This window comes from Dendrobates tinctorius, unplaced genomic scaffold (assembly GCF_039654945.1).
Source record: "Dendrobates tinctorius isolate UK_male_01 unplaced genomic scaffold, ASM3965494v1 ptg000060l, whole genome shotgun sequence".
NCBI classification, from domain to species: domain Eukaryota; kingdom Metazoa; phylum Chordata; class Amphibia; order Anura; family Dendrobatidae; genus Dendrobates; species Dendrobates tinctorius.
In genome coordinates, this window is record NW_027361728.1 from 60,647,344 (window position 1) to 60,670,828 (window position 23,485).

The 23,485-nt window shown below is 46.2% G+C and overlaps 1 protein-coding gene across 2 annotated transcripts in view; it reads left to right on the forward strand.

Moving 5' to 3' along the window:
- VEPH1 (ventricular zone expressed PH domain containing 1) overlaps positions 1-23,485 on the forward strand; it is a 915,267-nt gene that overhangs the window by 173,776 nt on the left and 718,006 nt on the right. Inside the window, exon 6 of one of the 2 annotated variants that reach the window (XM_073578995.1) lies at positions 156-1,476. The exons of the other annotated variant lie outside the window; for it this stretch is intronic. Within the exon in view, the coding sequence (XP_073435096.1) occupies positions 156-163 (8 nt within the window). The 3' untranslated portion in view covers positions 164-1,476. Of the gene's footprint in view, positions 1-155; positions 1,477-23,485 lie in introns of those variants that run through there. 2 annotated transcript variants of the gene reach the window in all.

The window sequence follows — 23,485 nt, forward strand, 5'->3', positions numbered from 1 at the left end:
AGATGGATCTGGACGCTTGATACTGTCCAGCCACTAGGACTGAATGAGAACCTCAGCTTTTCGCCATTTCCTTAGTTGCCGATTCACTGTGTTGGTCTTTCTCCCGCATATATTTATTTTATATGGTTTTAACATGTTTTTTTGTTATGTTCTAGGTGTTTGACTTTTGAATATTGTTCCCCGTGTCTGGTTATCCCACGGACGCTCATCGCCGGTTTACTGACATGGCATTGGCCCATACGTCTACAGCCGCCAAAAAAAACCCCTCTTCTCCCCAAATAATTTTCCCCCCTTCCCCTTTGTTATTTTGGGGGTATATATGTGTATGCATATGCATATGTATCATGTATCATGTTTTTTGTACATTTATGTGTATTCATAATTTGGCACTAGACAATAATATGTCTTTATTATATGTACAAGTTGATACATTCATTGTTGTCTATTAAAATTATATTGCTGTATATTTGCATATATGTCTCTTTGGTCGTATGCATGCACATTTGTATTATATTTTGGGGTGTTTTTCTTATATTTTGTACATTCTATGTTCTGGGGGGTTGATATTTCCATCTCTATGGACGGTGTATATATGTCGTCAGGTGATGGTTATGGAACCCCGTATAGGTTCTATTATCAGCTTCTTTAAAGGGTGCTTTGTGGAACGGAATTTACCTTGTACTAAATGGTTTATATTAAATGATCCTGTCTCCACTATTTTATGGCACCTTTCATTGATACACAATGTTTGTTAATTTATGTTCTATATGTCTTGCCGGTGTTTGCCCATCTTCCTGCCAGTACTGGCCATGGCGCGTCCTGGCCCTCCATTCCAATGAGCCTGCACTCTGCTGGTGCGCGTCGCTGGCTCGCAGCTCAGCGGTGCGCCGACTTCCGGGTCACGTGGGGCCCGCGTGACTCGGATCTTGGCTGCCCGCATGAGCGCGATCTCGCGCTCGTGACATCACCAGAGGGCCGCGCGGTTGCAATGGTGGCTTCCGGGTCCGGGGGTATTTAAGGACCATTTCTATGCCTATTACCTTATGCCCCTTGATAAAGGCACGCCGAAACGCGCGTCGGGGCGGGTGGGACGTGGAGGAAGGCGGCCATTCTGTGTGCAGGTACTTGAGCTCCTTTATTGTTTTCCTTTTGCACATTTATTTGTTACCTACGTACATGACATATATGGCCATATTTAGGCCTTGTTGACTTCACTTATGTCAGGTTTCCCTTTTGTGCTATTATGCACATATGGTTGCTGTGCTGGTTACTTGCATTGTATGATGATGTCATGTACCTGCGGTTTATTTCTATTTTGCCACTGTGCACATATGATTCTTGTGCTATGATATTAATATATATCCGTCTTCCTACAAACCTACCCTGGGCCTCACATATGTGGTTTGAATGACCTTTACATCTTCCAGCCCCCACTTGTATTTGTATTTGTCTGTCTGTATGATTTTTATGTATCAATAAAATTCCTTCAGTTTTATTCTTGACCTTATGACTGTTTCTGTCCTTCGTCTATACCCAAAGGCAGCAAGATTGTCACCTCACGATCAGCTTGGGACAGTTTTCGCCGAGATGGCGAATAGATCGATCCAGAAGAAGACATGCTGAAATGAAAACAAAATAAACATTAGTACATTATAAAATTGAACAGGACACACAGACATTATGTTGAAGAATACTCACATTTTGGCTCCTGAATCTTGAATCCACACTTGGAAGGCTCTTCTGGGCTTTTGTCTGCTCTCTGCAAGGCTGTCTGTAGAGTAATTGTCTGACCCTGAAGACACCTTCTTTTATCTACACTCCTCCCAAACAATGTTGCTTGTTTAGGGGGAGTTTTAGACAAGTGTCTAGACATTGTTTACTTAATGCGCGTGCGCGCACAAGGCGCTGACGTGCGCGGTGCCAAGCGCTCGTCAGCGATCACATAGACTGTAATGCTATTTTTGGGCGCACATCGAGTGCACACGTGCGCGCGATTTTTTTAAGTATGTAGGCGGAGCAAAAAATGCAACATGTAGCTTCGGCGCATCTGGGCGCACACCTGTAAAATGTGCAGTGCATGCTAAATGCTGATGAGCGCGTACATTCACAAGACCCTGTGATCACCATGTTAAAGATAGAGGAACATTGCGAGTGCGCCCAATAGCGCACGATGCGCTGCGCGATCAAACGCTAGTGTAAAACCAGCCTTACACCCTGATTTGTCCTGCTGTTATTCCTGACTTGACCGGTGTCTGTGTTATTCCCTGCTCCCTGTCCTGATTCTGTGTGTCCCCTTTGTGTCTGGACTTCATGGTACTTGAACTCGGCTTGGACCCTGACCTGCTTTTGTCTCTTGCCTTTGGCATATCCACTCCTGACCGTTACCGACCCCCTGGCTTGTCTCTGACCCTGAGTTTGGTTATTCCTTTGGTACTGCGCTACAGTCTAGGATTTGACCTGTCTTGTTTGACTATTCTGCTGCCACCTGCTGGTAGCCTCGATGCTCCACTGCAGGTCTACTCTTGCTGTGTGCAGTCCTCCATCCACTCTGTTGCCATCTATTGGAATACAACAAGAAAACACAAAATGACAAATTTGCAAAAATACTCTGCAGTAAAAAATATGGCAGTAATCAGCAGGTGCTGGATAACAAATACAGGGTATTTAGTCAATACATTTTTTGCTCAGCATGGTTAGGGAGACCCCACCCCTCTCTTGTGTGACATGCACATAAATGAGCTGCCATAAACCACAAGCCCATATACTAGGAAGTGCCTGTCTGTATCCTGTTCATTTAGCCACTGTTCACATGTTCAGGTTTTAAATACATTAGATAGGGACTTCTCCGTGAAGGGTTACCGTGACATGGTGGAGCAGCTTGGCATATATTTTTTGCAAAAAACGTATTGACTAAATACCCTGAATTTGTTATCTAGCACTTGCTGATTACTGGCATATTTTTTACTGCAGAGTATTTTTGCAAATTTGTCATTTTGTGTTTTCTTGTTGTATTTCAGCCATTGGGTGGCGTGAGCACTGTCTGACCGACTTGTTCACATTTTGTGCATGTCACATATGGTTTTAATCTGTTTTTTCCTTGCTCAGCATGGTTTGGGAGACCCTACCCCTCTCTTGTGTGACATGCACATAAATGAGCTGCCATAAACCACAAGCCCATATACTAGGAGGCGCCTGTCTGTATCCTGTTCATGTAGACACTGTTCACATGTTCAGGTTTTAAATACATTAGATAGGGACTGCTCCGTGAAGGGTTACTGTGACGTGGTGGAGCAGATTGGCATATATTTTTTGCAAAAAACGTATCAACTAAATACTCTGTATTTGTTATCCAGCACTTGCTGATTACTGCCATATTTTTTACTGCAGAGTATTTTTGCAAATTTGTCATTTTGTGTTTTCTTGTTGTATTTCAGCCATTGGGTGGCGTGAGCACTGTCTGACCGACTTGGTCACATTTTGTGCATGTCACATATGTTTTTAATCCGTTTTTTATGCCATCTAGTGGAGCTTGCATCTACCTGCATAGCAGCAGCGTGATATAAAGCAGAAGAGGCATCGCCCAATTTAATTCAATCACTCGAGTTGTTTGAGGAAGACATACCTTCTTTAGTTAGGTTCGCCAACTGGTGTGAAACCTCTAGCAATCAAAAATTAAATTCAAATTTATTATTATTATTTATTATTATAGCGCCATTTACTCCATGGCGCTTTACATGTGTAAAAGGGGCATACATAATAAAAAACAAGAGAAAACAAAAAGCAAAACACACAAATATCCTGAACTAAAAGTAAAAAATATACTGCAAATAATGCATAAAGGTAATAATAATAATAAGGGTATTTAGTAAACATAATTTTGATCAAAATAATGTACAAGCCATCCCGCCACGTCACGGCAACACTTGTGGGACAGTCCCTACTCTAGTATTTAAAACCTTTTCACTTGCCAAGTGGCGTGAATGTGAATAAGGGTCGAGCGGCTGAACCACTAGTAACAGCTTAGGCCAGACTGGATGGCTTTCCCAGCTCAGAAAGAGGGCGGTCACACCCATATATGCACTAAATGCACAATGAAATGAATAAAAAACAAATCTGAACTGAGAAAAGTAAGTTAATGTGTATGCACAATGTAAGTGCATATTAACACATGACCATTAACCAGAGAAAACAAAAAGCAAAACACACAAATATCCTGAACTAAAAGTAAAAAATATACTGCAAATAATGCATAAAGGTAATAATAATAATAAGGGTATTTAGTAAACATAATTTTGATCAAAATAATGTACAAGCCATCCCGCCACGTCACGGCAACCCTTGTGGGACAGTCCCTACTCTAGTATTTAAAACCTTTTCACTTGCCAAGTGGCGTGAATGTGAATAAGGGTCGAGCGGCTGAACCACTAGTAACAGCTTAGGCCAGACTGGATGGCTTTCCCAGCTCAGAAAGAGGGCGGTCACACCCATATATGCACTAAATGCACAATGAAATGAATAAAAAACAAAACTGAACTGAGAAAAGTAAGTTAATGTGTATGCACAATGTAAGTGCATATTAACACATGACCATTAACCAGAGAAAACAATAAAAAACAATAATTAACAATAAAAACAAGTACAATAATCCTAAACAATAAAAGTCACGACTGGTACAGAGGAGAGAGGACCCTGACCGTGAGGGCTGATAGTCTAAAAGGGATGGGTGATGATACAGTAGGTGAGGATAGAGCTGGTCATGTATTGGTTTGGTGGTTACTGCAGGTTGTAGGCTTGTCGGAAGAGATAGGTCTTCAGGTTCCTTTTGAAGGATTCCACGGTAGGTGAGAGTCTGATATGTTGGGGTAGAGAGTTCCAGAGTAGGGGGGATGCGCGGGAGAAATCTTTATCCTTTTCAATGTCTGTTACAGGGAAAATGTAGTAATACACATAATAGATATTGAATCATGCTATGAGGTAGCTGCCAGCCTAACTTTCAGTGACCCTCCCTTGGCCTAAAGGAGAGGGTCCAAGTGGAGGGCATTTATCCCTTTATCCATAGGAATGTAGATAATGACAATCTCCTGGCCTCAACAATGTCTGTGCAAATATGGGAGATACATTTTCCACCTGCCCTTAAGTAAACATAATTAGTGGACAGTTAGTAAAGAGGTGGCATAGGTTTATCATTTGACCACCTCTATCCACATTTCTATGGACACAGAGATGCCATGTCAAATGTCTACACTGGCAGCAAAGGGCCTTGAAGTAAAGAGCAGAGGAAAGCACTAAGGTGGTGTAGAAATTCCTAACATAAAACACATTTTGGGGAGAACTTACAAACATTACCATAAATGACTAATCAAGTTACAGTACAGTAAATTTTTTATATCACCATGTTAAAAGTCTGGTATGGTTTTCATCAATTATTCAGATGACTGCACTGCAGCCATTTGACTCTCTGATTTTATAAATTCAAGTTAAAACCAATAAATATGGTTCTGTTCCACTAGTGACAAAAAAAATAATGTAACTTGCTATTTTTTTCTGTCACTAGTGGAATAGAGCTGCACACATACTATAACAAATTCCGATACTAGAAGTTGTCATCAGTCAGCGTCGTTACACTATGACACTCACCATGGCTCCTCTGACCTTTCAATTAGGAGAGGTTAGGATCTAGACTAGCATTACAGTCTTTGTCCCATTTGGATCCCTCCTGCCCTTTGGTTTTTCACTTAGGAGAGGTTAGGTTATAGACTAGCTTTATAGTCTTTTTCTCATCTGGACTTTTTCCAAATAAGGTTAAAGAAAGTCAAAGGGACACAGTGCACAAACAAGTGGTACAGCTCTTTCTTACTGACTGTTGGTGGCTATTGACTTTACCAGCCTACCGCATCTGGTGGGTATCCTTCACAGCGGTCAACACACAAAGAAGAAAATGATGATACTCAACCTTGGCATATGGCATGTGAGATCTCTGCTTAACAATATTAAGGCAAACAGACCAGAGACAAGAATGGCACTAGTTGCTAATGAGCCAGCTTGCTTTAACATGGACATAGCAGCACTCAGCTAAACGTGCTTAGCAAATAAGGGCCAACTGACAAGTGTAGTGGTGGATATATGCTTTTCTGGAGTGGTCGAGGCAGCATTAAACAATGAGAAGCAGGCGTGGGATTTGCTCTCAATTCTCACATTGTTTGTAAACTTGCCCTGCTTCCGGTGGACATCAATCTTTTTCTTTTTATTTTTTTATATAGCGCTAACATATTCCGCAGCACTTTACAGTTTTGCACACATTTTTCATCACTGTCCCCGATGGGGCTCACATCAGTCTTCCCTATCAGTATGTCTTTGGCGTGTGGGAGGAAACCGGAGTGCCCGGAGGAAACCCACGCAAACACGGGGAGAACATACAAACTCCTTGCAGATGTTGTCCTTGGTGGGATTCGAACCCAGGACTCCAGAACCCAGGACTAACCACTGAGCCACCGTGCTGCCATCAATGACCGCCTAATGACATTTCAGCTCCCACTTACAAACAAGAAGCTTGCTACACTGATTAGTGCCTTTCCAATGACATTAAGGATAAGTTTTATGATGAACTTGACACAATTATACTAGTAATCCCATAAAATAAGCTTGTTATACTTGGAGACTTTAATGCCAAAGTGGAAAGAGACTATAAAAACAGAGTAGGATTCATTGGGAGACATGGCATGGCATTGGCAAGTGTAACAGTATTGACCTTCTGCTTCTCAAGACTTGTGATATACATAACATTCTCATCTCTAACACTCTGTTCCATCTACCCACTCACAAGAAGATATTGTGGATATACGTGAGCTCGATGCACTGGCATCTCATTGACTATATCATTGACAGGAAGAGAGATAGGGTGGACTTTAGAGCAACGAGAGCCATATGTGGTTCTGACTGCTGGACCGACCACTGCCTCATTGTGTATAAGTGCGCGCTTCGCATTCTGCCATCGAGGAGATCTCAAAGACAAAAGCCTACAAAGTGGCTAAATGTCTCCAGGCTGCAAAGCAAAAAGGTTGCAGTGGACTTTTCCAATGACCTAGTTGACAGACTGTCAGACACACAGCAGGCAGATGAGACCGGTGTTGTAGAAGAGTGTACGATTCTTAAAGATACTATTTACAATATGGCCCTTGGAGCATCACGGACCAGCAGCCTGAAGTAACTAAGATTGGCTTGATGAAAACTACAAAGAATTAAAGGCACTCCTAGAATAGAAACATCAGCAGTACAAAGAGCATCAAAATGACCCCACTTCTCTTGCCAAGAAGGATGCCTTTATCAAAACGGAAAGAACGGTACAGATAAAGCTATGCAAGATGCAGGACAGATGGCTTAGCAAAAAGGCTGACAAAATCCAGGTCTATGCAGACAGGCATGACCTGAAGCGCTTCTATGATGCACTAAAGGATGTATATGAACCTCAGTCATCCAACTCCTCATCAACGAGAACAGAACTAGACTGTTAATAGAAAAGAAACAGTTTCTGTAACAGTGGGCAGAGCACTTCAAAAGTGTCCTTAATCACCCTGCCAATATCCACGATGAGGCCAATGCTCGTCTTCCCCCACATAGAAATCAACAGGAACCTTAATGTTATTTCCAGTTAAGATGAAGTCAGGAAGGCAGTAAAACAACTCTCCTGTGGCAAAGTACCAGGAAACAATGCTATACCTGCCAAGGAATGTAAAGCAGACGAGGTATACAAAGTAAATGGCCCTGTCCTGATGCAAATGATGACTAAACTATTCCAGTCCATGTGGAAAAAGGAACAGATTCCGCAAAAGCTGAAAGATACCAGCATAATCCACATCTACAAGAGAAAAGACAACCGCCAATTTTGCAAGAATGATCAAGGTATCTCCCTTCTGTCCACTGCTCGAAAGATTCTGACTCGCCTCTTGTTCAACCGCCGGCTCTAGCACCTTGAGCAAGGTCTACAACATGAAAGTCAGTGCTGCTTCAATGCTGAATGTGGGATGGCAGATATGGTCTTTGTGGTATGTCAACTCCAGGAAATGTGCCAGGAGCATCTCTGCATTCTTTTTGTGACCTGTGTAGACTTGACCAAGGCTTTTGATACAGTCAGCAGAGAAGGCCTGTGGAAAATCATGGCAAAGTTTGGCTCTGCAAGCAAGTTCATCAGAATAGTCTGACAACATCATGATGGAGTGATGGTGAAGGTCCTGAATGATGGAGACAAATCGGAGGCCTTCCCACTTACAAACTGTGTAAAAAATGGTTGTGCACTTGCCCCAACCCTTTTCAAAATGCTATTTTCTGCCATACCATGCTGAAAGATGTCTTTAGGATCTACGAAGACTGAATCGATGTCAAGTCCAGGACTGAATGCAATTTATTCAATCCCAAAGGACTGAAGTCTGTTACAAAGATGTATGAGACTGTTATCCATGACTTATTGTTTGCTGATGACTACACACTCAACACCTGCACAGAGAAACAGATGCAGCATGATATGGACTGTTTTTCACAAGCCTGCAACAACTTTAGTCTTGTTATCAATATCAAAAAGATCATAAAATATGTGCCAACTTGTTTCAGAAAAACCATTCTAGCAGCCACACATTACAGTGATGGAGCACAACCTCAGAGCAGTCGACAACTTTACCTACCTAGCACACTCTCCCGCATCATAACCATAGACGCTGAGATCCACAACAGAATTGCCAAAGCCAGCATCACCTTTGGGAAACTGCGTAAGAACGTCTGGGAACAAAGGGAACTCAGCCTTACGACCAAGCTGAAGGTCTACTGCGCAGTGGTCCTTACCAAACTTCTCTATGCCAGAAAGATCTGGACTGTCTACATCTGGCATGCCAAAGAACTCAATCACTTTCACCTGAGATGTCTTCACAGACTTCTCCACATCAGGTGGTAAGACAATGTCCAAACACAGCAATACTGGAACAAGCTGGGCTCTTTAGGGTTTACCCTCTTCTCCTGAAAGACCAAGCCAGGTAGGCTGGACATTTGGTCAGAATGCCACACAGCCAAATGCATAAACAAATGCTGTATCGAGAACTGTATCAGGAAAAGCGAACAGTTAGGGGGCAGAAGAAACTTTACAAACACTGACTTAAAACATCTCTCAAAGACCTGAGAGTCAGCATCAAAGAATGGGAGAAGCTTGTCCTGGACCTTCCAGCTTGGTTAGGCAGAATCACCTCAGGAGCACATGCAGCTGAGGATAGGAGAATCTTTAAAGCAAAAAGAAAGTGAGCTTTGCGCAAGGCACAAGCAGTATCTACTGTCTTTACCACATCTACTTACTTATGTCATGTATGTTGGCGAGCCTTCAGGGCCCGGATTGACCTCATCACAGTATGAAGCTCTGAAGTTGGGGATTGTAATAATCACCTAGGCAGGTTAACAATGCAACTGTTTTTATTCTTTATATCTATGGTCTTACAGCAATTCCGGGTAGATGATCACAATGCAATGTCCCCAGTTAATAAGATCATATCCTGCGACCAATAGATCTACTGCCCCCATACCAGGCGATACCCACTGTCTCCCAACTTTTGGATGAGCAACAGCTTTTGTTTAGCCTGCTAGTGTAGCCTGTAGTCACAGTTCATGCTCCATACCATGACCGTAGCACATGTCTCCGGCTCCAGCTGGTAACAACAATCCTTAAGATAGTTCCTCACATCCAGATAATAGCCATCATGCCCACAGCATGTGTATCAAGCTCCAGCTGGCAACCCATCTCCAATCTCCATAGGTCATCCATACAGGGGCACCAAGACGTCACCAACAAATCCTCGCCCGTCGGCGTCACTGAACCAATTGCCTCACTAAACATGTGGCTAATTTTTCTCCCTTTTCTGGGATGAGACCCCTGGATGGGCAGAAGTGTTCACACACTTCCCCTTAAACATTTTCTTTTAGCTCAAAGAATGAAGAATTTTCCAAAATCCCAGTCTCAAGCCTACCTGAAGGGTTGTGTATTAGAGCTGCCCCCTGCAGAGAAGAACAAAGACATACATGCCTGTTGTGAGTTCATTCTCTGGTTCGGGAGGTGGTGCGGCTGGTTTGATCGGTGGACATCTGCCACCTGAGAATGAGGATGACGAATGGATCTCAGGATTCTCAGATTGGATTTAAGACAGCCGACGCCCTATTCAGTTGCTGGTGATTCCTTCTGGCTTGTCAGCTCTTGGTTTTTCAGCTCTGTTCCAGTCATCTAAAGCTAAGTTTTTCTGCTAATGTTCACACTTGATATTGTTAGTCTATTCAGTTTTTTGTGTGGTGTCCAGCCCCGGCTGGGGGCTGAGCTGAATTTCCACTCTTATTTATCAGTATTTTGCCAATTGGCTTTTTGTCCCTTACTAGTTCGGTCTCTTTTTGCTCTGTCTCAGAATATTCCAGAGTGCTGATATAGTGGGAGAAGTCTAGTGACTTCAGGGTTAATTTTGCTATCAGAAGTGTTGGACATTATTTTTGTAGGGTTTTTTTTCAGACTGCAGACAGTGACTTGCCTTTCCTTTCCTGTCTAGTTAGTTTGGGCCCCATCATTTGCTCAGCCTATTTTCCTGCCTGTGTTTGTGCCTTCATCTTGTTTCACCGTCAATACATGTGTGGGGGCTATCTATTCCTTTGGGGTCTGCTCTGGGGCAGTTAGTTTTCCCTTTTCTTTCTTTAGGCTTATGTAGTCCTCCGGCCGTGACGAGGCATCTAGGAACATCGTAGGCACGCTCCACGGCTACTGCTAGTTGTGTGGTAAGATCAGGGATCTGCAATCTGCATAGTTACCAACTTCTCTGGTTTTCTGTGGCTTAGCATGTTTTTTTTTTTCTCCTCGGTGACCCATTCATAACAGAATCACCAGCCATACCGCAGATTCTAGGGTACTCAAAAGCAGGAAAGAATTGTAAAAGGAAAAAAAAAAAAGTGTCAGAATTTTTTTTTTTATGTATATTTTTTCCTCTTTTTCTCTGGGGCCGTAGGAGGATTTTTTTTTTTTCTTAATGGAGATGAAGCAATTGTCTGAACGTGTGGAGCAGCTCACTGCTGAAGTGCGGGGAATTTCTGCCTATCTCGCTCATTCACATGCTGCTGAACCAAAGATCCCTACTCCTGATGTGTTTTTTTGGGATCTGTCTAAATTTTTGAATTTTAAGAATAATTGTAAATTATTTCTTGCCTTGAAGCCTAATTCATCGGGGAGCTCTGCACAGCAGGTTAAAATTGTCATCTCTTTGCTGCGCAGCGATCCCCAGGATTGGGCGTTTTCTTTGAAACCTGAAGATCCTATCCTGACTAATGTGGATGCATTTTTTCAAGCCTTGGGGTTGTTGTATGATGAACCTAATGCTATTGATCAAGCTGAGAGAGCCCTGTTGGCGTTGAATCAGGGTCAGGGTTTTGCAGTTATACTGTCAAAAATTCCAAAAGTGGGCGGTCCTTACTACATGGAATGATAGTGCCTTGGCAGCTCTCTTTCGGAAGGGTTTGTCAGAAACCGTAAAAGATACTATGGTGGGATTTCCTGTTCCCTCTGGTCTTGATGATTCTATGTCATTAGCCATTCAAATTGATCGGCGTTTACGTGAACGCAAAACTACACGAGAGGCGCTGCCACCTTATGGACAAATGTCTGAACCTATGCAATGTGATAGAGTTTTGTCTAGGGCGCAATGTCAGGAATTTAGAAGGCATAATAAGCTGTGTTTTTTCTGTGGAGACGTCTCTCATACTATTTCTGTCTGTCCAAAATGAGAGAAACGTTTTGCACACACATTTACTGTGGGCAGTATACAACCCAAGATTCTTTTGGCAATTACTCTGAACTGCTCCTTATCCACGTTTTCCACGAAGGCTTTTGTGGATTCAGGAGCAGCATTGAATCTGATGGATTTGGACTTTGCTAAACGTTGTGGTTTTTCCATGACGCCTCTGCGGACGCCTATTCCTTTGAGGGGTATTGATGCTACTCCTTTGGCGGAGAATAAACCTCAGTTTTGGACCCAGGTGACAATGCGGGTTGCCCCAGACCACCAAGAAAATTGTAAATTTTTGGTGCTGCATAATTTGCATGATACTATTATTCTGGGTTTTCGTTGGTTGCAAACTCATAATCCAGTTTTGGATTGGAAATCTGGGTCTGTGGTGAGTTGGGGTTGTCAGTGTGTTCTTAGGGACGCTCCTGTTTTCTCCACCTCTCCTCAGTCTCAGGATATTCCTGATTATCTAGCCGATTTTTCTGATGTATTTAGTGAGAGCAAGTCTGCGTCTTTGCCTCCTCATAGGCGTTATGACTGTGCAATTGAGCTGATGCCTGGGTGTAAATTTCCCAAGGGTCGGCTTTTCAACTTATCAGTACCCGAACATGATGCTATGCGATCCTATATTAAGGAGTCATTGGAGAAGGGTCATATTAGACCATCCTCGTCACCTATAGGTGCTGGGTTTTTTTTTGTGGCCAAGAAAGATGGTTCATTAAGACCGTGTATTGATTATCGTTCCCTTAACAAGATGACGGTTAAATATCAGTACCCGTTACCTCTGATGTCTGATTTATTCTCCAGCTTGAAGAGTGACTGCTGGTTTACTAAGCTTGACATGCCACTGTAGTTCTTATGAACACAAACTTTCTAGCATTTTAATCTTTTTATTAGAATAATCATAAATATAGCCTACAGTATTTTATCATTCCAGTACATCAACCTGTCACGGCTCCACCTCTCAGGGTGTCTTGGATGCAGTTACTGACAGCTCAGCCGTCCAATCCGGTATAGGGGCGTGCTGAAGCTGTCAGTACTTTGATTGACACATTGACTATCCAATCTGGTACAGGGGCGTGCTGAGCTGTGAGTGTGTTGATGGACAGCTTGACTAGCCAATCTGTGACTGGGAGGTGTAATTACAATGCCTACTTCTGAGCAGCTTCTCCCAGACCACTGCCAAACATACATTCATCTTGTGAGGTTTGTGCTTTGTGCTCTCTTGTGCCTTGAGTTCTATATGCTTGATCTGTTGCCTGACTTTGGACTTTGCTCTGACAATCTGCCTGTTTAACCCCTTCAGCTTTGATCCATTATCCTCACGGTACTCTGACCTCGGAACGTTACCTGATTACGCTTTTGTCTCTTCCTTCTGTTTCTGACGTACCTTCCTTGCTCCTGACCTTGGACTCCTTGACCACTCCGACTCATGGCTTGGCCATAAGAAGTGACTAGCGTCACACAACCATTCAATAATTCCCTTGGTCTGTGTTTTCATCATGCTACCTCATCTGGCAGATATATGGAAACAATAAATAACCTAAATTGAAATCCCAATCCTCCTTAGAGCAAACCTTGTAAATAGTAGTAATATATATGACTGACTACTGTATAAAAGCAGATAAGAGCAGAAATAAAAAATGTTGGCTTTTATGATCAATAGTATATCTTCTATCACTGGTAATGCTTTAATTGAACATGCTCTACTCTGTTTGCTATCAGGTTCAACTCTCAATTTTTATAAACTGAATATTGTTCTCTAGAAAGTTGGAAATCTTTTGTGTTCTGGATCTAAAAAAAACAACTAACACATCTGCCAATTACAATTGTACATATGAAGGTTATAAAGTGATAAGTTGGAATTCCTCTATAATCCATTATTTCCCTAATGTCAGAATGATACTGATGGTTATATTCTTGTTATTTGTAATAATGCGCCTCCTACTATTTATTGTAGGAAAATGAGGCATTGTATCAATATCTACAATATTTACAACTGTGAAACCCACTTGATTATTGTTATTGATGCATTTATTATAGACAATCTTGAACAGATGTCTGCTCCAGTTATACTGAAATGCCAGAAAAACAAACCAAAAGAATAGTCATGAATAGAGTTGAGCGATACCAGCCGATACTTGAAAATATCGGATCGGAATGGATCGGCCGATCTTAAAAAAAAGTATCGGTATCGCCGATTCCGATACCGGGAACCAATGCAAGTCAATGGGGCCAAAATATCGGAATTAAAAAAAAAACCTTTCTTTCCTTGTAGGTTAATTTTACATGAAGAAAAACAACTAAGAATAATGTAGAATGTATTGTGGGAGGTGGAGGAGACATTAAAGCCATAGAGGTTTAGCCCAATCAAATGGAATAGCAGGAATTAAACTTTTTTTTTTAAAGACGTTAGGAGTTACAAAGATATTGACTATGTTAGCCTCATTTATATTCTGGCAGACATGTATGTCTTCTTCTTCTTTCTTCTTTCTTCTTCTTTCTTATTCTTCTTCCTTTTTTTACCTTCTTCTACTTCTTATTCCTTTTTTTACATTCTTCTTCTTCTTCTTCTTCCTTTTTTTACATTCTTCTACTTCCTTTTTTTACATTCTTCTTCTTATTCCTTTTTTACATTCTTCTTCTTCCTTTTTTTAAATTATTCTACTTCCTTTTTTTACATTCTTCTTCTTCCTTTTCTTACATTCTTCATATTCTTCTTATTCAACAATTATTATTCTACATATTCAACTTCTTCATCTTCTTCCTATTCTTCTTCATCATATTCTTATTTGTGTCAGGCATTCCTGTAGTTGTTATCTAGAAAAGTTAGAAGTTTACACCTTCCGTTCTGCCTGTCACAAAAGATTTACAACAGGATTTGTCCGCGTTCAGTTTGGCCTGCAGCAGCAGGCCTTTTCCAGGGGCACCACGAGGAGGAACGGACTCACCCCCATACACTGCTTAGTCTTCTTCTGCTTATAAATAAGATAATATCATTTGCTCAGAGTATTAGTCTTATGCTTAATGTTCTTCTGCTTTGTTTTTTTATGCTTCTTTGTCTTCTCTCTCTTGTTGTTCTGCATCTTGGTGGTTGTCTTCCTGTTCTTTGTCCTCTTGAACCAGCTGACGGTACTGGCACCCGGAGGGGCAGCAGAAGGAACAAGAGCCAATGGCACTACCGAGGACCAGCTGATGGTGCTGGAACCCGGTTACTAAGCAGGAGGTACCTGTGCTACAAAGCACTACCAAGGACCAGCAGACGTTGCCGGAACTCGGATACCGAGATGGAGGCACCTAGGCCAAAGGCTCTGCCGAGAACCAGCTGACGGTGCTGGAACCCGGATGGGTAGCATAAGCTGCAAGAGCAAATGGAAATAGCAAGGACCAGCTGACAGTGCTGGCACCTGGAGGGGCAGCAGAAGGAATAAGAGCCAATGGCACAACCGAGGACCAGCTGATGGTGCTGGAACCCGGTTACTAAGCAGGAGGTACCTGTGCTACAAAGCACTACCAAGGACCAGCAGACGTTGCCGGAACTCGGATACCGAGATGGAGGCACCTAGGCCAAAGGCTCTGCCGAGAACCAGCTGACGGTGCTGGAACCCGGAGGGGTAGCATAAGCTGCAAGAGCAAATGGAAATAGCGAGGACCAGCTGACAGTGCTGGCACCCGGAGGGGCAGCAGAAGGAATAAGAGCCAATGGCACAACCGAGGACCAGCTGACGGTGCTGGAACACGGTTACTAAGCAGGAGGTACCTGTGCTACAAAGCACTACCAAGGACCAGCAGACGTTGCCGGAACTCGGATACCGAGATGGAGGCACCTAGGCCAAAGGCTCTGCCGAGAACCAGCTGACGGTGCTGGAACCCGGAGGGGTAGCATAAGCTGCAAGAGCAAATGGAAATAGCGAGGACCAGCTGACAGTGCTGGCACCCGGAGGGTGAAGCCCAGGAAATAGGAGGGTGTAGGCAGAGGCCTACTGTCTTTGGAATGTGGAGACAGCAGGAGAGACTGCCATCCACACAGCAGGGGAACAGCTGACGTTACTGAATCCCACTGAGACACGGGAGCAAGTGTCTCTTTCCGTGTGGACGGCACTTCCGAGCTACAACTGGCTGTGTTGAAGCCCAGGCAAAATCTGGGTGTAGGCTGAGGCCTACTGTATTTGGAATGCAGAGACAGCAGGAGAGACTGCCATCCACACAGCAGGGGAACAGCTGACGTTACTGAACCCCACTGAGACACGGCAGCAAGTGTCTCTTTCCGTGTGGACGGCACTTCCGAGCTACAACTGGCTGTGTTGAATCCCAGGCAAAATCTGGGTGTAGGCTGAGGCCTACTGTCTTTGGAATGCAGAGACAGCAGGAGAGACTGCCATCCACACAGCAGGGGAACAGCTGACGTTACTGAACCCCACTGAGACACGGCAGCAGGTGTCTCTTTCCGTGTGGACGGCACTTCCGAGCTACAACTGGCTGTGTTGAAGCCCAGGAAATAGGAGGGTGTAGGCAGAGGCCTACTGTCTTTGGAATGCGGAGACAGCAGGAGAGACTGCCATCCACACAGCAGGGGAACAGCTGGCGTTACTGAACCCCACTGAGACACGGGAGCAAGTGTCTCTTTCCGTGTGGACGGCACTTCCGAGCTACAACTGGCTGTGTTGAAGCCCAGGCAAAATCTGGGTGTAGGCTGAGGCCTACTGTCTTTGGAATGCAGAGACAGCAGGAGAGACTGCCATCCACACAGCAGGGGAACAGCTGACGTTACTGAACCCCACTGAGACACGGCAGCAAGTGTCTCTTTCCGTGTGGACGGCACTTCCGAGCTACAACTGGCTGTGTTGAAGCCCAGGAAATAGGAGGGTGTAGGCAGAGGCCTACTGTCTTTGGAATGCGGAGACAGCAGGAGAGACTGCCATCCACACAGCAGGGGAACAGCTGACGTTACTGAACCCCACTGAGACACGGCAGCAAGTGTCTCTTTCCGTGTGGACGGCACTTCCGAGCTACAACTGGCTGTGTTGAAGCCCAGGAAATAGGAGGGTGTAGGCAGAGGCCTACTGTCTTTGGAATGCGGAGACAGCAGGAGAGACTGCTATCCACACAGCAGGGGAATAGCTGACGTTACTGAACCCCACTGAGACACGGGAGCAAGTGTCTCTTTCCGTGTGGACGGCACTTCCGAGCTACAACTGGCTGTGTTGAAGCCCAGGAAATAGGAGGGTGTAGGCAGAGGCCTACTGTCTTTGGAATGCGGAGCAGCAGGAGAGACTGCCATCCACACAGCAGGGGAACAGCTGGCGTTACTGAACCCCACTGAGACACGGGAGCAAGTGTCTCTTTCCGTGTGGACGGCACTTCCGAGCTACAACTGGCTTTGTTGAAGCCCAGGCAAAATCTGGGTGTAGGCTGAGGCCTACTGTCTTTGGAATGCAGAGACAGCAGGAGAGACTGCCATCCACACAGCAGGGGAACAGCTGACGTTACTGAACCCCACTGAGACACGGCAGCAAGTGTCTCTTTCCTTGTGGACGGCACTTCCGAGCTACAACTGGCTGTGTTGAAGCCCAGGCAAAATCTGGGTGTAGGCTGAGGCCTACTGTCTTTGGAATGCAGAGACAGCAGGAGAGACTGCCATCCACACAGCAGGGGAACAGCTGACGTTACTGAACCCCACTGAGACACGGCAGCAAGTGTCTCTTTCCGTGTGGACGGCACATCCGAGCTACAACTGGCTGTGTTGAAGCCCAGGAAATAGGAGGGTGTAGGCAGAGGCCTACTGTCTTTGGAATGCGGAGACAGCAGGAGAGACTGCCATCCACACAGCAGGGGAACAGCTGGCGTTACTGAACCCCACTGAGACACGGGAGCAAGTGTCTCTTTCCGTGTGGACGGCACTTCCGAGCTACAACTGGCTGTGTTGAAGCCCAGGCAAAATCTGGGTGTAGGCTGAGGCCTACTGTCTTTGGAATGCAGAGACAGCAGGAGAGACTGCCATCCACACAGCAGGGACACAGCTGACGTTACTGAACCCCACTGAGACACGGCAGCAAGTGTCTCTTTCCGTGTGGACGGCACTTCCGAGCTACAACTGGCTGTGTTGAAGCCCAGGAAATAGGAGGGTGTAGGCAGAGGCCTACTGTCTTTGGAATGCGGAAACAGCAGGAGAGACTGCCATCTCCACAGCAGGGGAACAGCTGGCAGTGCTGAACCTCACTAACACTTGAACGAATGTGTTTGGCTCTGTGGAGACGACACTTCTGAACACCAACTGACACTGTTGGAGCCCAAGATTAGGCGAGGAGCAGGCTGGGGCCTGTTGCTTTTGGCAGGTGAAGGCAGCAGGAGACTTGCCATCTCCACAGCAGGGGGACAGCTGGCAGTGCTGAACCCCACTAACACTTGAACGAATGTGTTTGGCTCTGTGGAGATGACACTTCTGAACACCAACTGACGCTGTTGGAGCCCAGGATCAGGCGTGGAGCAGGCTGGGGCCTACTGGATTTTGGCAGGTGTAGGCAGCAGGAGACTTGCCATCTCCACAGCAGGGGAACAGCTGGCAGTGCTGAACCCCACTAACACTTGAACGAATGTGTTTGGCTCTGTGGAGACGACACTTCTGAACACCAACTGACGCTGTTGGAGCCCAGGATCAGGCGTGGAGCAGGCTGGGGCCTACTGGATTTTGGCAGGTGTAGGCAGCAGGAGACTTGCCATCTCCACAGCAGGGGAACAGCTGGCAGTGCTGAACCCCACTAACACTTGAACGAATGTGTTTGGCTCTGTGGAGACGACACTTCAGAACACCAACTGACGCTGTTGGAGCCCAGGATTACGCATGCCGCATGCAGAGGCCAATGGGCAGCGGTTTTTATGGAGGTTGTTGACTACTACTGATTCTAACCATGCTCCACTTAGGCCTCTGGCTCCACTGTCTCTACTATTTACCCTGGCCTCCAACCCCGCCAGCTACATCTCTGAAGTGGCGTCAGCACAATCTACACTTGTTCCTGTGTTACTGGTGCTCAGTCCCGTCAGTTCATCCCCTGATGTTTGTCCGGCAAGTTCGCCAGCTCTGTCCTCATTCCCACTACTGGTTATGGGAATGTGGACAGAGCAGGAGACCTTGCCGGACACACATCAGGGGATAAACTGATGGGACTGAGCCACAGGAACACAGGAACAAGTGTAGATTATGCTGACACCTCTTCAGAGATGTAGATGGCGGGGTTGGAGGCCAGGGGAAATAGTAGAGACAGTGGAGCCAGAGACCTAAGTTGGGCACGGTTAAAAATCAGTAGTGGTTTGAATGTTGATGGAGCTGGTGACTTTGCCATCCACACAGCAGGGGATCAGCTGGCGTTACTGAACCACACTAACACAGGAGCTAGTGTGTTTCTCTGTGCAGACGACACATCTGAGCGACAACTGGCTGTGTTGAAGCACAGGGATTATAGTTCAGGTGGTAGAAAAATGAACACACCAGCAGACCTGGATACAGTTGCCAACCTCTAATTTAGTCTGTAAGAGGAATGGCAAAGTCTTTGGAGATCCAGGCCTTGTTCATTTTCAGAAAAGTCAGCCGGTCAACATTATCGGAAGATAGTCGCGTGTGACGGTCTGTTAGTACACCACCTGCGGCACTAAAGACGCGTTCCGATAATACACTGGCAGCAGGGCAAGCCAGCACCTCCAATGCATACTGGCTAAGCTCTGGCCATGTATCCAGCTTAGAGACCCAAAACTTGAAGGGGGAAGAGCCATCTGGGAGTACAGTGACAGGGCAAGACATGTAGTCTGACACCATCTGACGGAAGCGTTGCCTCCTGCTGACTTGAGGCGTCGCTGATGGTGTAGACAATTGTGGTGGACACACAAAACTTTGCCACATTTGGGCCATAGTGGTCTTGCCTTGTGCTGCGGCGCTGCCTCTGCTCCCTCTTTGTGCAGAGTTTCCTCCACTGCCTCGACGCACAGAGCTGCTTTGTAAAGCACTAGCAACAATGCTGTCGGGTGGAATGGAAAACATTATGGACTGCACCAGTGACTCTTCGTACTCCCGCAGTTTACGCTCCCGGTTCAACGTTGGTATGAGCCTTTGTACGCTGTCCCGGTAGCGAGGATCTAGGAGGGTGTACACCCAATAATCAGCCGAGACGAGAATGTGGACGATGCGGCGGTCGTTTCTCAGGCACTGCAGCATGAAATCAACCATGTGCTGCAGAATCCCAACTGCCAAAGAACCGCTGTCCCCTGTTTGAGGCGTGACCTCGGCCTGCTCTGCATCACCCCACCCTCGCTGTACATACTGAGTAGAGGTTTGTGTACCTCCCTCCTCTGGAGAGATGTCTTCCTCCTCCATCGACTCCTCCTCATCCTCCTCACAAAGTGTCCCCTGCCTAGGCCTTTGTGAGGAAACACGTAGCGCAGACTGTCCAGAAGCAGATGGCATTTGGGACTCCTCATCCTCCACCTATTCCGAAACCTCATCCCTTAGTGCTTGCAGTGTTTGTTGAAGCAGGCAGATAAGGGGGACAGTCATGCTGACTAGTGCATCATCTGCACTCGCCATCCGCGTGGATTCATCGAAGGCACGCAAAACGAGGCAGATGTCCTTCATAGAGGCCCACTCAATGGTGCTGAAGTGTGAACGGCGCACAGTGCGACTTGTTTGCGCCTGATGCAGCTGGTACTCCATGACTGCTGCCTGCTGCTCACACAACCGCTCCAACAAATGTAACGTTGAATTCCACCGGGTGGGTAGGTCACATATGATGCGATGTTCCGGAAGGCCAAATCGTCGCTGCAGAGCAGCGAGGCGCAATCTTGCCGTGCTGGAACGCCGCAAGTGAGCGCACTCTATGCGGACCTTGTGCAACAGTGCATCAAGATCCGGATAGTCCCTCAGAAAGCTCTGCACGACCAAGTTAAGCACATGTGCCAGACATGGGATGTGTGTGAGGTTGCTTAGGCCAAGAGCTGCCACCTGATTTCGGCCATTGTCACACACTACCAAGCCCGGCTGGAGATTCGCTGGCCCAAACCACACATCGCTCTCCTGCTTGATAGCATTCCAGAGCTCCTGCGCTGTGTGGCTTCGATTCCCCAAAGAAATTAATTTGAGTACAGCCTGTTGACGTTTGGCCACGGCTGTGCTCATATCGGTCGTAACAGGCTCCTGCTCTGCTGTTTCTGAGGAACTTGAGTAGGAGGAGGAGTCTAAGTGTACAGACTGGAGTCCTGCAATCCGTGGCGTTGGAAGAACACGTACAGCGCCACTCTCCAGATTTGTACCCGGCTCCACAACATTGACCCAGTGGGCAGTGAGGGAAAGGTATCGTCCCTGTCCATGGTTACTGGTCCACGCATCGGTGGTCAGGTGGACCTTGCTACTAACGGCGTTTAGTAGTGCATGTTTTATTTTGCCCTCAACATGTTTCTGCAGGGCAGGGACGGCTCGCCTGCTGAAATAAAAGCGGCTGGGCACGTTGTATTGGGGGACTGCCAATGCCATTAAGTCCCGGAAGGTGTCAGTGTCCACCAGCCTGAATGACAGCATTTCAACTGCCAGAAGTTTGGCAATGCCAGCATTCAGAGACTGTGCTCGGGGATGGTTTGCCGAGTAAGGGCGCCTTTTATCCCATGCCTGTGCTACCGATGGCTGTGATGGATGGGAACGTGCTGCTATGGGTGGAATCTGACAGGGTCTCCGGATAACAGTGGCAGAGGTTCTTCCTTGGCGATCCTGTGAGGAAGCCGAACCAGCAGTGTGTGAGCTGGAGGAAGAGGGCCCCAACACGAACTGAAGAGGTGGTAGGTGGTGCTGTACGTTGGCCTACGTCTTCAGGGTGTCTCTGCAACTCCAACTCGTGCTTGGTGCGCACATGTTTCCACATATTTGTGGTATTGAGGTTACTGACATTTCTCCCTCTTTTGACTTTCTGATGACACAGCTTGCATTTGACAAAGCAAATGTCATCTGCAACTGTGTCAAAAAAGGACCACGCACTGCAAGTCTTGGGAGCGCCCGTTTTGCCTTTGGAATGAGGAATGCTCCTAACGGGTGCCGAAGTGGAGGGTACAGGCAACCAAGTCTTCCCCCTCCCTCTGCCTCCTGTTTTGGCCGGTAGGGGAATCTCTTCCTCCGAGCTGCTCCCACCACCTTCCTGTTCCTCACGCCATGATGGGTCAAGGACCTCATCATCTTCCCTCCCCTCTTCAAAGCTGCTTCTCCGGGGTTGTCTCGCCAGCACCGTACGCACCAGAAAGTGGCAACTGAGTCTCGTCATCATCTGATGCGTACTGAGGTGTGCTGACCATAGGCACTGGCCCACTCGCCTCTTCAGATTCAGAGGGACAAAGAAGTTGCGCATCACTGCATACTCCCTCTTCTTCACATTCAGGAATGCTGCTTGGCTGGCCCCCTCTTTCCAAGCCAACAGATTCCGAGAACAGAAGTAGAGACTGTGATGGCTCCTGTCCATGTCTCTCTGACTGCCTGGGCACTTTGGCAGGTGGTGAAGAGACAGATGGTTGCTCTTCGGTGCTCTGGTCCTGAGAGGCTGTGGAAGTAATTGAAGTCGATGCGTTAGCTGCCATCCATCCGACAACGGCTTCAATTTGTTCCTCCCGCAGCAGTGGGGTACGTTGAGGTCCTACAAAGCTGCGCATAAAGGACTGTTGCCTGCTAAAACTGGGGGATGCTGATCCACTGGTGCCCGCAGCAGGCCCAGAATCCCCACGTCCTCTACCTGCAGAATCCCCACGTCCTCTCTCTGCAGAATCCCCACGTCCTCTCCCTGCTGAAACTCCACGCCCACGCGCCTTACTCCCTGCCTTCTTCATCTTGCCAGACTGCTTAAGATAGGCAGAAAAGTACAAAGGGGGGCCTTAGTGTGCTTATTCCTGAACAGCTGGTTACAGGTACAAGAAACACTAATTTTATGAAGTGTGTGTGTGTGGACTACACTTTAATAGGAGCTGATGTGGCCTACACAAGTTCCAAATGTAGTGTTTGGTGAACTTTTTTTGTGGTTTCTTTGTTGGAAACAAACTCAAAGTATGTGAACAAAGAATTGAAACTGATAGTATCACCAACTTTTTGGAGCTATTACAATGCAGGCAGGTAACCTACAATGCAAAAGATGAGGCTCCAAAAAAATTGGGTAATACTAATCTGGCTGCGCCGGCAGGGCACAAGCCAGAAAAAAAGGCTCCTCTATCTACTCCTATATAGTTTTTGCAACCAATCAATGTTGATGGATACGGATGGATGCACACTAATAGGAGAAGAAAAAATGAGCTGCACTCAAAGACAAATATGTGTGAGGCAGTGATGCACGTTGAGCGTCCTACAACCAGACGTAGCTGCAGGACACTCTACTCAGCGTGAGCTGCACTCACACACAGTCAGAGACCTCTCAGACAGCCGTGAACAGTGCAGCTAAGTGGGCACTGGCACTGACAGGCTGCAGAAAGGCTCCGCTGTGTACTCTTATATAGTGTTTGCAACCACCGTAGATGGAGACGGATGGATGCACACTAATAGAAGAAAAAATGAGCTGCACTCAAATAAAAATATGTGTGAGGCACTGACGCACGCTGAGCGTCCTACAACCAGACGTAGCTGCAGGACACACTACTCAGCGTGAGCTGCACTCACACACAGTCAGAGACCTCTCAGACAGCCGTGAACA